At 42.9% G+C, this 14,678-nt stretch overlaps 1 protein-coding gene across 6 annotated transcripts in view; it reads left to right on the top strand.

The window, feature by feature from the left end:
• Positions 1 to 13,911, top strand: part of LOC121580881 (disco-interacting protein 2 homolog C-like) — a 227,888-nt gene extending 213,977 nt beyond the window's left edge. For 4 of the 6 annotated variants that reach the window (XM_041896005.2, XM_041896003.2, XM_041896004.2 and 1 more), the window contains exons 32-38: positions 3 to 32; positions 5,353 to 5,414; positions 7,151 to 7,208; positions 7,768 to 7,842; positions 8,301 to 8,475; positions 8,599 to 8,722; positions 11,836 to 13,911. In XM_041896005.2, the coding sequence (XP_041751939.2) occupies positions 3 to 32; positions 5,353 to 5,414; positions 7,151 to 7,208; positions 7,768 to 7,842; positions 8,301 to 8,475; positions 8,599 to 8,722; positions 11,836 to 12,088 (777 nt within the window). In that variant the 3' untranslated portion in view covers positions 12,089 to 13,911. The remainder of the gene's footprint in view (positions 1 to 2; positions 33 to 5,352; positions 5,415 to 7,150; positions 7,209 to 7,767; positions 7,843 to 8,300; positions 8,476 to 8,598; positions 8,723 to 11,835) is intronic. The other 2 variants (XM_041896007.2, XM_041896006.2) reach the window with 1 other exon arrangement.
• The last annotated feature ends 767 nt before the right edge of the window (positions 13,912 to 14,678 follow it).

Here is a 14,678-nt window from a genome sequence, read left to right as displayed (position 1 = left end):
AGCCTCACAGGCTGGGGAAGCTTGCTGACCAGGTAGGGGATTTCCATGTTCCCTAATCACCCTCTTCATCAGGTGTTGCAAGCAGGCAGGGGACAGGAGGGATAGGGTGGACAAGGCAGGAGGTACCGGGTAGAGGACAGGGCCAGTAGCATAGCCAGACACAGCTATGGTCAAGGCTCCTTAGTCGCTTATGAGGGGTCAGGATTTGTAAGAGAAAGACTGTGCTCACAGGGGTTTGATTGCGAGCTTCACTGTATGGTGATGTTGACACATTTAATTGGATAGGAAAAGGGAACTGTGGCCATTCTGGAGAGTCCCAAATGGCACCCTATTCCCTATAGCACACTACTTTTGACCAGGCCACAATGGGCTCTGGTCAAAAGTAGTGCAATATATAGGAATATATGTGTAACAGCAAGATGTTCTACTGCAGGGGTAGGCAACACTGTTCCTGGAGTGCCGCAGGTACTGCAGGATTTTGTCCCAGCTAGGCACCACACCAGACCTACTGAGCTAATTTGATTAGTTCAGTGATTGCCTAAATTCAACACAACTGGTCTTCCAGGTAGGTTAAATTAAAAACATGAAGTGCTGCTGCACTCCAGGACCAGGGTTGCCTACCCATGTTCTACTGTCTAAAGGTGCCATCTGAGACACTTAGAAAAGGTCAGCTCTTTAATATTAAAACTCTGCAGGACAGAAACATTAACCTGTGCTGGGGCAACTTGTCAAGTGTGGTCATATCAGTAATGGCCTCTAGTTTGTCCTGGGATAGATACTGCCACAGCTCATTCGGACTGCTTCTCCTTAGTACACATAAAGGCAGGGTTTCCCAACCCTCTCCTTGGGCCCCCTCAGACATTTCACGTTTTTGTTTTAACCCTAAACTGGCAAACCTGATTGAATTAGTCAACTAATCATCAAGCCTTTGACTAATTGAATCAGGTGTGCCAGTTTAGGGTTAAAGCAAACATGTGAAAAGTCTGTGGGGGCCCGAGGAGAGGGTTGAGAAACCCTGATTTAAGGGTCTGTCTGTCTGAGACCCAGAGGGGAGATAACTTCTTAACTACGGAGGAACTGCATGTTAAACAACACCATTCGACTCTAGCCTTGTGGAATTATTGTAGTGTAGTACTAGCCCGGTCCAGATCGGTATGTGCTTTAGCCAACTCTTCTAACTAGTATTGTACTGCCATGTACACTGAACAAAAATATAAACGCAACATGTAAAGTGTTCGTCCCATGTTTCATGAGCTGAAATAAAAGATCCCGGGAATTTTCTATACGCACAAAAGGCTTATTTTTCTCAAACTTTGTGCACAAATTTGTTTACATCCCTGTTAGTGAGCATTTCTCCTTTTCCAAGATAATCCATCCACCTGACAGGTGTGGCATATCAATAAGCTGATTAAACAACATGATCATTACACAGGTGCACCTTGTGCTGGGGAGAATAAAAGGACACTCTAAAATGTGCAGTTTTGTCACACAACACAATGCCACAGATGTCTCAAGTTTTGAGGGAGCGTGCAATTGGGAACGCTGACTGCAGGAATGTCCAACATAGCTGTTGCCAGAAAACTGAATGTTCATTTCTCAACCATAAGCCGCCTCCAACGTCGTTTTAGAGAATTTGGCAGTATGTCCAACCGGCCTCACAACCACAGACCACATGTAAGGAGCCGTGTGGTCGAGCGGTTTGCTGATGTCAACGTTGTGAACAAAGTGCCCCATGGTGGCGGTGGGGTTATGGTATGGGCAGGCATAAGCTATGGACAATGGACACAATTGCATTTAATTGATGGCAATTTGAATGCACAGAGATACCGTGATGTGATCCAGAGGCCCATTGTCGTGCCATTCATCCGCCACCATCACCTCATGTTTCAGCATGATAATGCACAGCCCCATGTCACAAGAATCTGTACACAATTCCTGGAAGCTGAAAATGTCCCAGTTCTTCCATGGCCTGCATACTCACCAGACGTATCACCCATTGAGCATTTTTGGGATGCTCTGGATCGATGTGTACGACAGTGTGTTCCAGTTCCCACCAATATCCAGCAACTTCGCACAGCCATTGAAGAGGAGTGGGACAACATTCAACAGGCCACAATCAACCGCCTGATCAACTCCATGCGAAGGAGATGTCGCGCTGCATGAGGCAAATGGTGGTCACACCAGATACTGACTGGTTTTCTGATCCACGTCCCTACCTTTAAAAAAAAAAAGTTATCTGTGACCAACAGATGCATACAGTGAGGGGAAAAAATGTATTTGATCCCCTGCTGATTTTGTACGTTTGCCCACTGACAAAGACATAATGGTAGGTTTATTTGAACAGTGAGAGACAGAATAACAACAAAAAAATCCAGAAAAACGCATGTCAAAAATGTTATAAATTGATTTGCATTTTAATGAGGGAAATAAGTATTTGACCCCTCTGCAAAACATGACTTAGTACTTGGTGGCAAAACCCTTGTTGGCAATCACAGAGATCAGACGTTTCTTGTAGTTGGCCACCAGGTTTGCACACATCTAAGGAGGGATTTTTTTCCACTCCTCTTTGCAGATCTTCTCCAAGTCATTAATGTTTTGAGGCTGACATTTGGCAACTCGAACCTCCAGCTCCCTCCACAGATTTTCTGGAGACTGGATAGGCCACTCCAGGACCTTAATGTGCTTCTTCTTGAGCCACTCCTTTGTTGCCTTGGCCGTGTGTTTTGGGTCATTGTCATGCTGGAATTACCCATCCATCCACGACCCATTTTCAATGCCCTGGCTGAGGGAAGGAGGTTCTCACCCAAGATTTGACGGTACATGGCCACGTCCATCATCCCTTTGATGCAGTGAAGTTGTCCTGTCCCCTTAGCAGAAAAACACCCCCAAAGCATAATGTTTCCACCTCCATGTTTGACGGTGGGGATGGTGTTCTTGGGGTCATAGGCAGCATTCCTCCTCCTCCAAACACAGCGAGTTGAGTTGATGCCAAAGAGCTTGATTTTGGTCTCATCTGACCACAACACTTTCACCCAGTTCTCCTCTGAATCATTCAGATGTTCATTGGCAAACTTCAGACGGGCCTGTATATGTGCTTTCTTGAGCAGTGGGACCTTGCGGGCGCTGCAGGGTTTCAGTCCTTCACGGCGTAGTGTGTTACCAATTGTTTTCTTGGTGACTATGGTCCCAGCTGCCTTGAGATCATTGACAAGATCCTCCCGTGTAGTTCTGGGCTGATTCCTCACCGTTCTCATGATCATTGCAACTCCACGAGGTGAGATCTTGCATGGAGCCCCAGGCCGAGGGAGATTGACAGTTATTTTGTGTTTCTTCCATTTGCGAATAATCACACCAACTGTGTTCACCTTCTCACCAAGCTGCTTGGCGATGGTCTTGTAGCCCATTCCAGCCTTGTGTAGGTCTACAATCTTCTCCCTGACATCCTTGGAGAGCTCTTTGGTCTTGGCCATGGTGGAGAGTTTGGAATCTGATTGATTGATTGCTTCTGTGGACAGGTGTCTTTTATACAGGTAACAAACTGAGATTAGGAGCACTCCCTTTAAGAGTGTGCTCCTAATCTCAGCTCGTTACCTGTATAAAAGACACCTGGAAGCCAGAAATCTTTCTGATTGAGAGGGGGTCAAATACTTATTTCCCTCATTAAAATGCAAATCAATTTATAACATTTTTGACATGCGTTTTTCTGGATTTTTTTGTTGTTATTCTGTCTCTCACTGTTCAAATAAACCTACCATTAAAATTATAGACTGATCTTTTCTTTGTCAGTGGGCAAACGTACAAAATCAGCAGGGGATCAAATACTTTTTTCCCTCACTGTATCTATATTCTAAGTCATGTGAAATCCATAGATTAGGGCCTAATTTATTTATTTAAATTGACTGATTTCCTTATATGAACTGTAACTCAGTAAAATCTTTTAAATTGTTGCATGTTGCGTTTATATTTTTTGTTCAGTATAGTTGGCTAAAGCACATCTGAACAAGTTTAGTAGTAGTATGATTGCAGTATTTGCTGTATAAGAAGTATTGTAGTATTGTCCTACATTAGTAGGACTGGGAATAGTTTGGAGTGACTGTAGTGACGTTTGGAGTGACTATATTATTTGAGTGACTGCCATACTGCTTTATGATGATGCCTTGCGCTCTGGGCTGGAGCAGTATCTAGCATGTGTAGCTCTATGGCTGGCTGTCTGGCTGGGCTGAATCAGTCTAGCATGTGCAGCTCTATGGTTGTCTCTGCTATGGTGGCGGGTGTTGGGTGGTGCTGCTTCCTCTGCCAAAGCCTTAGCCACGCTATTAATACATGCTACTGAATCACGGGTGTAACACAATCTGCCTGGGGAGGGGGCTGGATTGGGGATAGCTCTGGTCCAGTGCGTTGAGGAAGGCTCAGCATCAGCAAGCCGCACGTAACGCCTTGGACAAGAGCTAGGCTGGGGAAGAGTGGAATCAAGTAAATGCAAATTAGATTCTGCGATTGTTTGCACTTTTCTCTTTATTCTTCCAATTAGTTTTTTAGGTGTTCACTAACCTATTAGATAGAAATATACTGTTGCTACCACACACACACACACTACTGTTGAAGTTGGTGCCTATGTGCCTGGTGTAATGTATGTTGACATTAGGTTGTTTTGTCTGTCTGTGGGTTTTCTACTGTGGGCTTTGACTCTCGTGTCTGGCCAGTCAAGCCTCTACTGAACTACCAGGTTTTAAAGCCTTCTACGTTATTGAAAGGGACAAATACAGATTGTGTATGCTCATGTATTTGAAGTGTCATTCAGACATGATTCAGTATATCACCATGCCCACCTCCACTCAATTCTCTTGCTCCTTCCATCTGGCCATGTATTCTCTTCTCCTCCCTCAGTGGATTTCACATCTCCCTCCCTCCCTCCCTACCTTTCCTCTTAAACAAAATATTTTTTTGTTTAGTTTTGTGGCTTCTTTCTGTTTGCATGATGTGGATCATACTGGATCTGACCTCTGACTGTTTTGTGATGCACTTTGTCATTTGACTTCTGCTCTGTTCTGTTCTTTTGGTTGAGTTTTAATGCCTTCATGCTTCCTCACTGTTCTCCTCCACCACCATGATCTCAGTCTGAGTGTTGTAGCTAGTAGCCCAGTATTAATCTTTTCTAGAATAGTTTCGTCATTGTATTGTTTGTTGGACTTGTCTCAAAGCTTCCATTCGCAACCAGTGTGAACTGTAGGCTTTTTGTTGCCCACTAAAATGCTAGTGCTAGTAGCATCTAGATAGTGCTGTGTTAGTGGTAATGTAGTGTAACCGACATCCTAGCTCGGACACTAACCCTGGCATGTTGTCATTCTGCAGGGTACTTCAGGACCAGACCCAACGACTGTGTATGTGGACATGAGGGCACTGAGGCACGACAGGTAAGGGCATGCTCCTATCAGAACATCCTTTTGATCATTTGTTGAATAAGTCCATGTTTAACTGTGTTATCATCAATTATTTTAAAACAGCTATAGTAAATCAAGTTGGTGGTGAATTTGTTATAGTATATCATCTGTCAGTGGCCTACATATGATAAATATAAGCTATTCAGAATCAGAAGGATGCCAACAAAATGTTGCTCACAAACCAGAACAATATCTTAGATCATGCTGACATGACATTGAAGACCCATTACCTCTGCAATGGCCATTTACAGTGGAATAGTTTCACTGCATTGTGTGCATAAATGTTGGAGCCAGACACATTCCTTGTGACACGTGTGTCCCAACGGCTGACTTTAAGATTAGAAAGAGGGCTCGGGGTTAGAACAGTGGGTCTGGGTAGGGTATCACCCTAGAACATCCCACACCCAATCAACAGATCAATAGGCCCCAGCCTGCAGCGGATAGGGATTGAACACTTAATAATAATATTTTTTTTTTTTTACATTTATCCTACAGTAAACAAATGAAAATGCTTTTGTTTTATTTGAAATACATTTGTTTTCGTATTCTAATGTTACCTAAGACCAAATTATTTTTGCGATAGCATAAATGAAATGTATTAATTCCACTGCTAGAATATTGCAGTCAGAATGACTGCTCATTAGCTTAAACGGGGGTCCCTCGAGGCCCAGCGGTTATAGTGTTTAAAAAACGTGTGCGCGTGCACACATAAGAGGGCCCATTAAAAAAACGTGCCCCCTTATAGAAATCAAATGCCCGTCCAACTGATTTTGTTCTGGCACCAGCCCTGGCAGGGACACATAACAACATGCTGCACACTGGGCCCCACAGCTCACACGGTGTGATTCTAGACAGTCAATTTAGTCTCCACCACTGTCCTCCCTGGGATGTAGCTATTTAGTCTCCACCACTGTCCTCCCTGGGATGTAGCTATTTAGTCTCCACCACTGTCCTCCCTGGGATGTAGCTATTTAGTCTCCACCACTGTCCTCCCTGGGATGTAGCTATTTAGTCTCCACCACTGTCCTCCCTGGGATGTAGCTATTTAGTCTCCACCACTGTCCTCCCTGGGATGTAGCTATTTAGTCTCCACCACTGTCCTCCCTGGGATGTAGCTATTTAGTCTCCACCACTGTCCTCCCTGGGATGTAGCTATTTAGTCTCCACCACTGTCCTCCCTGGGATGTAGCTATTTAGTCTCCACCACTGTCCTCCCTGGGATGTAGCTATTGTGTTTGTGTTGAAAGTTCAGTATACTGTCATTTGTAGTATAAAGCTGCTGCATTGATGAAACGTGAAATAAAAGGTTTCAGAATGTGATCTATTGAGGAGTGCTCAATAAGGAGAGCAAGCCAGTTGACGCGCTTACTCACAGTGCGTGTCTCAAATGGCTCCCTATGGTAAGGATAAAGTAATCCCCCCCCCCCCCAAAAATTGTAAAGTGGTTATCCCACTGGCTATAGGGTGAACGCACCAATTGGTGAGTCGCTCTGGATAAGAGCGTCTGCTAAATGACGTAAATGTGCCCTTGAGCAAGGCACCTAACCCTAATTGCTCCTGTAAGTCGCTCTGGATAAGAGCGTCTGCTAAATGACTAAAATGTAAATGTAGTCAAAAGTAGGGCACTATATAGGGAATAGGGTGCCATTTGGGACGGTACCACAGTATTGACTCAGCAGCCCAGTAACTCTTCACTTCCTCCCTCACAGGGTTCGTCTGGTAGAGAGAGGGTCTCCACACAGCTTACCACTCATGGAATCTGGAAAGGTGAGTCCCTGCCTGACTTGGTGAATGAATAAACAAATGGTAGTCATTTACATAGACATACTGTACACTCTGAAGTATTTTTAATCACTGAGACTAAACTGTAGTGTAAACTGTTTGTTAGTGCTGTGCTGTGCTTTATTAGTCTAGTCGTGTAGTTAGTTTCCACAGCAACCCGTCCCTATAATTGAGGAAGTGTAGGTGAGAGTTAAGTGAACTCCGGGCCAGACAGCGCTCTGCTCTGCTGTGCTCTGTTCTGTGTTTCACAGGGACCAGACAGGAGATCAAGATCAGTCTGTCACTCAATAATAAGGCTTTTATTTCTTGCAACATTGTTACACAGTCTGTGGTTGCGTCCCAAATGGCGCTATATAGAATTAGGGTACCATTTGGGCCACATACTAGGAGAGAGAGAGTGGGCCACTTCAGTCCACTCTACTCAGGGCTCGGCGGTAAATCAATTATATAAAGGGCCTCGCTGAAGGGAGAGAGAGAGAGGAGTGGAAAGGAGAGAGGAGTGGAGAGATGAATGCACTAATCGTCTCATCCTTAATGCCATCAGATTCTACCTGGGGTTCGAATTATCATCGCCAACCCGGAGACCAAGGGACCGCTGGGAGACTCGCATCTTGGAGAGGTCGGTTCAGACATAATCACTCTCGCATTAGAATCCATACAAACTACAATACATTAGGCTACAAAACAGTCTATCTCTGTACTTTAAGTGTCATACCTCATTGGATGTGTACTCTCTCATTAGACTAAACTACAATAGTCTCTCTGTGTACTTAAAAAGCCAGTCCACATAACTTCCACACACGTTAATATCTTTGATTTATCCAGTCTAATGCTAAGTTCAGTAAGTGTTGTGTAATTGGTCTAAAAGTACACAGTTGTCGCTGGATTGGTCTGTGGACAGATGCACTACAATAGAAGTCCAGAGCAGAGTTGTGCTGAGTTGATTTGGGTAAAAATAATCCAACTAGACGTGCATTGGATCCCCAGAGGATAGCATGTGAAAGCATTAAAACACTTGTTTCAAAAGTGGTCCTCAATGGAAAAGCAAATAACATCTAATTGCTGTCCTGTCCACAGATCTGGGTGTGCAGTGGACACAATGCCAGCGGCTACTTCACGGTGTATGGAGATGAGGCACTGCAGTCTGATCACTTTAATTCCCGTCTGAGCTTTGGAGACACACAGACAATCTGGACCCGCACCGGCTACTTGGGCTTCCTCAGGAGGACCGAACTGACCGACGCCAGCGGGGGTACGTTAACTGTTCCCTTCACTACCAAATGTACTTATTACTGCATACTTTCACTGTTTTACTGGCGAGGTCAACATACATTGTCAGAAGTTTTTGAAACTGTGTGTGTGTTTGTGAGCGCAGAGCGACACGATGCCCTGTACGTGGTGGGGGCGCTGGATGAGGCTATGGAGCTGAGGGGAATGAGGTACCACCCCATCGACATTGAGACCTCCGTCATCAGGACACACAAGAGCATCACAGAATGGTGAGAACTGTAACTCATTTCATAAGGCTACATACAGTGCATTCGGAAAGTATTCAGACCCCTTCACTTTTTTTCACATTTTCACAACCTTATTCTAAAATTGATTAAATAAATAAAAAATCCTCATCTGTCTACAGTCGTGGTCAAAAGTTTTGAGAATGACACAAATATTAATTTTCACTAAGTCTGCTGCCTCAGTTTTTATGATGGCAATTTGCATATACTCCAGAATGTTATGAAGAGTGATCAGATGAATTGCAATTAATTGCAAAGTCCCTCTTTGCCATGAAAATGAACATAATCCCAAAAAAACATTTACACTCATTTCACCCCTGCCACAAAAGGACCAGCTGACATCATGTCAGTGATTCTCTCGTTAACACAGGTGAGAGTGTTGACGAGGACAAGGCTGGAGATCACTCTGTCATGCTGATTGAGTTAGAATAACAGACTGGAAGCTTTAAAAGGAGGGTGGTGCTTGAAATCATTGTTCTTCCTCTGTTAACCATGGTTACCTGCAAGGAAATACGTGCCGTCATCATTGCTTTGCACAAAAAAGGGCTTCACAGGCAAGGATATTGCTGCTAGTAAGATTGCACCTAAATCAACCATTTATCGGATAATCAAGAACTTCAAGGAGAGAGATTAAATTGTTGTGAAGATGGCTTCAGGGCGCCCAAGAAAGTCCAGCAAGCGCCAGGACCGTCTCCTAAGGTTGATTCAGCTGATTCAGCTCAGGAATGGCAGCAGGCAGGTGTGAGTGCATCTGCACACACAGTGAGGCGAATACTTTTTGGAGGATGGCCTGGTGTCAAGAAGGGCAGCGAGGAAGCCACTTCTCTCCAGGAAAAACATCAGGGACAGACTGATATTCTGCAAAAGGTACAGGGATTGGACTGCTGAGGACTGGAGTAAAGTCATTTTCTCTGATGAATCCCCTTTCCGATTGTTTGGGGCATCCGGAAAAAAGCTTGTCCGGAGAAGACAAGGTGAGCACTACCATCAGTCCTGTGTCATGCCAACAGTAAAGCATCCTGAGACCATTCATGTGTGGGGTTGCTTCTCAGCCAAGGGAGTGGGCTCACTCACAATTTTGCCTAAGAACACAGTCATGAATAAAGAATGGTACGAACACATCCTCCGAGAGCAACTTCTCCCAACCATCCAAGAACAGTTTGGTGACGAACAATACCTTTTCCAGCATGATGGAGCACCTTGCCATAAGGCAAAAGTGATAACTAAGTGACTCGGGGAACAAAACATCGAAATTTTGGGTGCATGGCCAGGAAACTCCCCAGACCTTAATCCCATTGAGAACTTGTGGTCGATCATCAAGAGGCGGGTGGACAAACAAAAACCCACAAATTCTGACAAACTCTAAGCATTGATTATGCAAGAATGGGCTGCCATCAGTCAGGGTGTGGCCCAGAAGTTAATTGACAGCATGCCAGGGCGGATTGCAGAGGTCTTAAAAAAGAAGGGTCAACACTGCAAATATTGACTCTTTGCATAAACATAATGTAATTGTCAATAAAAGCCTTTGCTTGTAATTATACATCAGTATACCATAGTAACATCTGACAAAAATATCTAAAAACATTGAAGCAGCAAACTTTGTGAAGACCAATACTTGTGTCATTCTCAAAACTTTTGACCACGACTGTACACACAATACCCCATAATGACAAAGTGAAAACAGATACCTTATTTACATAAGTGTTCAGACCCTTTGCTATGACACTCGAAATTGAGATCAGGTGCATCCTGTTTCCATTGATCATCCTTGAGATGTTTCTACAACTTGATTGGAGTCCACTTGTGGTAAATTCAATTGATTTGACATGATTTGGAAAGGCACACACCTGTCTATATAAGGTCCCACAGGTGACAGTGCATGCCTTTATGGTAGAGTGGCCAGACGGAAGCCACAACAGAACAACAACCCTAAGCACATAGCCAAGACAACGCAAGAGTGGCTTCGGGACAGGTCTCTGAATGTCCTTGAGTGGCCCAGCCAGAGCCCGGACTTGAACCCAATCCAATATCTCTGGAGAGACCTGAAAATAGCTGTGCAGCAATGATCCCCATCCAACCTGACAGAGCTTGAGAGGATCTGCAGAGAAGAATGGGAGAAACTCCCCAAGTACAGGTGTGCCAAGCTTGTAGCGTCATACCGAAGAAGACTCAAGGCTGAAATCGCTGTTAAAGGTACTTTAACAAAGTACTGAGTTAAAGGGTCTGAATACTTATGTAAATGTGATATTTCCGTTCTGTCCCCTGTAGCTCAGTTGGTAGAGCATGGCGCTTGCAACGCCAGGGTTGTGGGTTCGTTTCCCACGGGGGGCCAGTATGAAAATGTATGCAGTCACTAACTGTAAGTCGCTCTGGATAAGAGCGTCTACTAAAATGACTCAAATGTAAAATAAAATAAAAATATATATATGTCTAAAAACACTGTTTTTGCTTTGTCATTATGGGGTATTGTGTGTAGATTGATGAGGGGGGGGGGAAACGATTTAATCCATTTTAGAATAAGGTTGTAACGTAACAAAATGTGGAAAAAGTCAAGGGGTCTGAATACTTTCTGAATGCACTTTAAATAACATTCTGCCTGTGTCCCGTGTTTCTGCACCATGAAAAATAGCTTGAGGATGGATGGCGTAGCTCACCACTATGGGCATTCTATCAAAACAAATGTCCTTTCTGTTCAAATATCATGCTGATTTTGTCCAATTTCAAATTGTTAATGAAGACCAATTGAAATGCCCTAGATAAACTAAGTATTGTACTGAATGTGTTTGTTGAAATGCCAGAGTGAGTAGCTAGCTAAGTACTTACAACATGCAAAGTACTTACTCTTACTGTATGTTGTTGTTTCAGTGTGGTGTTGACTAAGTACTTTGTTTCAGTGTGGTGTTGACTAAGTACTTTGTTGTTTCAGTGTGGTGTTGACTAAGTACTGTATGTTGTTGTTTCAGTGTGGCATACTAAGTACTTTATGTTGTTTCAGTGTGGTGTTGACTAAGTACTGTATGTTGTTGTTTCATTGTGGTGTTGACTAAGTACTGTATGTTGTTTCAGTGCCTTCTTGACTAAGTACTTTGTTGTTTCAGTGCGGTGTTCACATGGACCAACCTCCTGGTGGTGGTGGTGGAGTTGGATGGTTCGGAGCAGGAGGCCCTGGACCTTGTTCCCCTGGTGACCAACGTGGTTCTTGAAGAACACTACCTGATCGTGGGGGTGGTGGTGGTGGTGGACATTGGGGTCATCCCCATCAACTCTCGGGGAGAGAAGCAGAGAATGCACCTCCGTGACGGCTTCCTGGCCGACCAGCTGGACCCCATATACGTGGCCTATAACATGTAGCCTATAGCCTGCCATCTGTAGACCTGCTAGACCATAGACAAGGCCTTATGGACGGACCGTGCAATGCAGCAGGACCTCTGGTCTCTGAGAGCAGTGAGAGAGCTGAGGAGAGGACGTGAGTCCTAGACCCAGGCGCTCGCTGATTTTGTGTGATGTTGTTGCTAGTTCAAAAACAAAAGCACCTAAAATTGGCAAGAGCAGGTGACGGGTTAGTGAAGTGTAGGATTAGAATGGGAGGAGCTCTATGTGTAGATGATGAGATAGGAGAGTCCCAGTCTAGTTCAGATTCTTGAGTCCCAGTCTAGTTCAGATTCTTGAGAGTCCCAGTCTAGTTCAGATTCTTGAGAGTCCCAGTCTAGTTCAGATTCTTGAGAGTCCCAGTCTAGTTCAGATTCTTGAGAGTCCCAGTCTAGTTCAGATTCTTGAGAGTCCCAGTCTAGTTCAGATTCTTGAGTCCCAGTCTAGTTCAGATTCTTGAGAGTCCCAGTCTAGTTCAGATTCTTGAGTCCCAGTCTAGTTCAGATTCTTGAGAGTCCCAGTCTAGTTCAGATTCTTGAGAGTCCCAGTCTAGTTCAGATTCTTGAGTCCCAGTCTAGTTCAGATTATTGAGTCCCAGTCTAGTTCAGATTCTTGAGAGTCCCAGTCTAGTTCAGATTCTTGAGAGTCCCAGTCTTGTTAAGATTTTTGCTTTTTTGGTTATTGATTTTGAAGTAAGTGTGTATATATTTTCATGTTGCGTAATGCTGAAGTCGCTTGTTTTTTTAATCTGCCCTCTAAGAGGTTAGGGTATTTTTTAAGAATATTTACAAACTGTGGCAAATGGTATTTTATGTTTACCTTTTTTAATTATATCAATCATTACAAATACAGATATGTTTTGATACAGGACATATCAATGTTGTCCTTGAACTTTACAATATGAAGTACAATATGTTGTTTTATGTTTGTTGGTTCATTTTTTAAACAACATTTTTAATTCTGCGCCAACATTTATTTTTCTGTAACAACTGTCCCGACTACAAGGGGAACCAGTGTGATTATTTCAACTACAGCAATCCTTTACTCTGTTATCATGTTCAATATCATTATACATAAATTAAAGGAAAACACTACGTTATTTCATATCATGTAAGTATGTACAAAACTGATTTAATTTATTTTGTTCTCTTTAGACGTATATGAGAGAAGACATTCAAGAATGTTTTAATCTTGAATATTTGCTAATATAAAAACAAAGCATTGTATTATCTTGAGTGAATACTAGTATCACATCAAGTATATAAAATATAAATATAGATCTATATTAATTAAAAAGACCTAGGATTCACCAATGAAAACATTTCAAATGCAGTTCTTCTCACTTGCATGGTGTCTGATGTGTAGACAGAGCTGAAGTTGTTGCATTGTTTGAAGGACATAAAGGGGATGAATATAAGGATTCAGACTGTCCTCAATAACTGCACACAGACAAAGAAGAGCTCTGAAAGGATCAAAAGCAATTTTGGAGAAATTATGTGTGTGTGAGGAGGATGATGGACTAAAACCTCTGGTGGGAATGATGATGAAGATGTCTGTGCTGACGTGTCACACTTGTAACTGAAACAACAGGTTGTAGATGGTCACCAGAATTGTAAATAGAAAGTTTAGTCCTTCATATTTTTGCATTGAGAGATCAATCAGGGCTCCTATATTGATGTCACAGAGGAAAAATTATGAAAAAGTTCAAGAAAAAATATAACACTTTTACAGAAACCCTTTAAAGCAGGGCTGCCCAACCCTCTTCCTGGAGATCTACTGTCCTGTAGGTTCAGTCCAACCCTAATTTAGCATATCTGATTCAGCTAGTTAGGGTCTTGTTGAGCAGCTAATAAGTAGAATCAGGTGTGTTAAATTAGGGTTGGACTGAAAACCCACAGGATGGTAGATCTCCAGGAAGAGGGTTGGGCAGCCCTGCTTTAAAGGAATAAATATTGGAGCAACTGTCAAGGTGGAAGAACAGCTTTGGGGGAGTGTGAAACCTTAAATCTGTGGGGAATCATACATGATTTGAGGTTAATGTTCAAGGCTAAGAATGTTTTAGTTAAAAACGTTAGAATCATTAAAAGCACTTTCTACAGAGCATTTTTTTATTGGCAAGAATGACCCTGACATGTTTTTAAAGATTTAAAAATGTCTTAACTGAGTTGGCAAAAGTCTATCAATTAAATCAATATTTCAATGATTTTGACTATAAAATGAAATTTGTTTGTTTATTTTTGCAGCAGTACATGTTGTTTCACAGAGGTTGCATCTCAATGTAATTTTATCGTATGCTCAAGCATATTTGATATCTGTTACATACACTGAGTATACAAAACATTAATAAAACCTGCTCTTTCCATGGCAGACTGACCAGGTGAAAGCTATGATCCCTTGTTGATGTCACTTGTTAAATCCACTTCAGTGTAGATGAAGGGGAGAAGACAGGTTAAAGAAGGATTTTTAAGCCTTGAGACAATTGAACATTGATTGTGTATGTGTGGAATTCAGTTGGTGAATGTGCAAGACAAAAAAATGTGCCTTTAAGCATTGGCGTCAACATGGGTCAGCA

The sequence above is a fragment of the Coregonus clupeaformis genome, chromosome 14 (genome assembly GCF_020615455.1).
Source record: "Coregonus clupeaformis isolate EN_2021a chromosome 14, ASM2061545v1, whole genome shotgun sequence".
Classification (NCBI taxonomy): Eukaryota; Metazoa; Chordata; class Actinopteri; order Salmoniformes; family Salmonidae; genus Coregonus; species Coregonus clupeaformis.
Note: the sequence above shows the minus strand (reverse complement) of the source record. Positions and strands in the feature narration are given on the sequence as shown.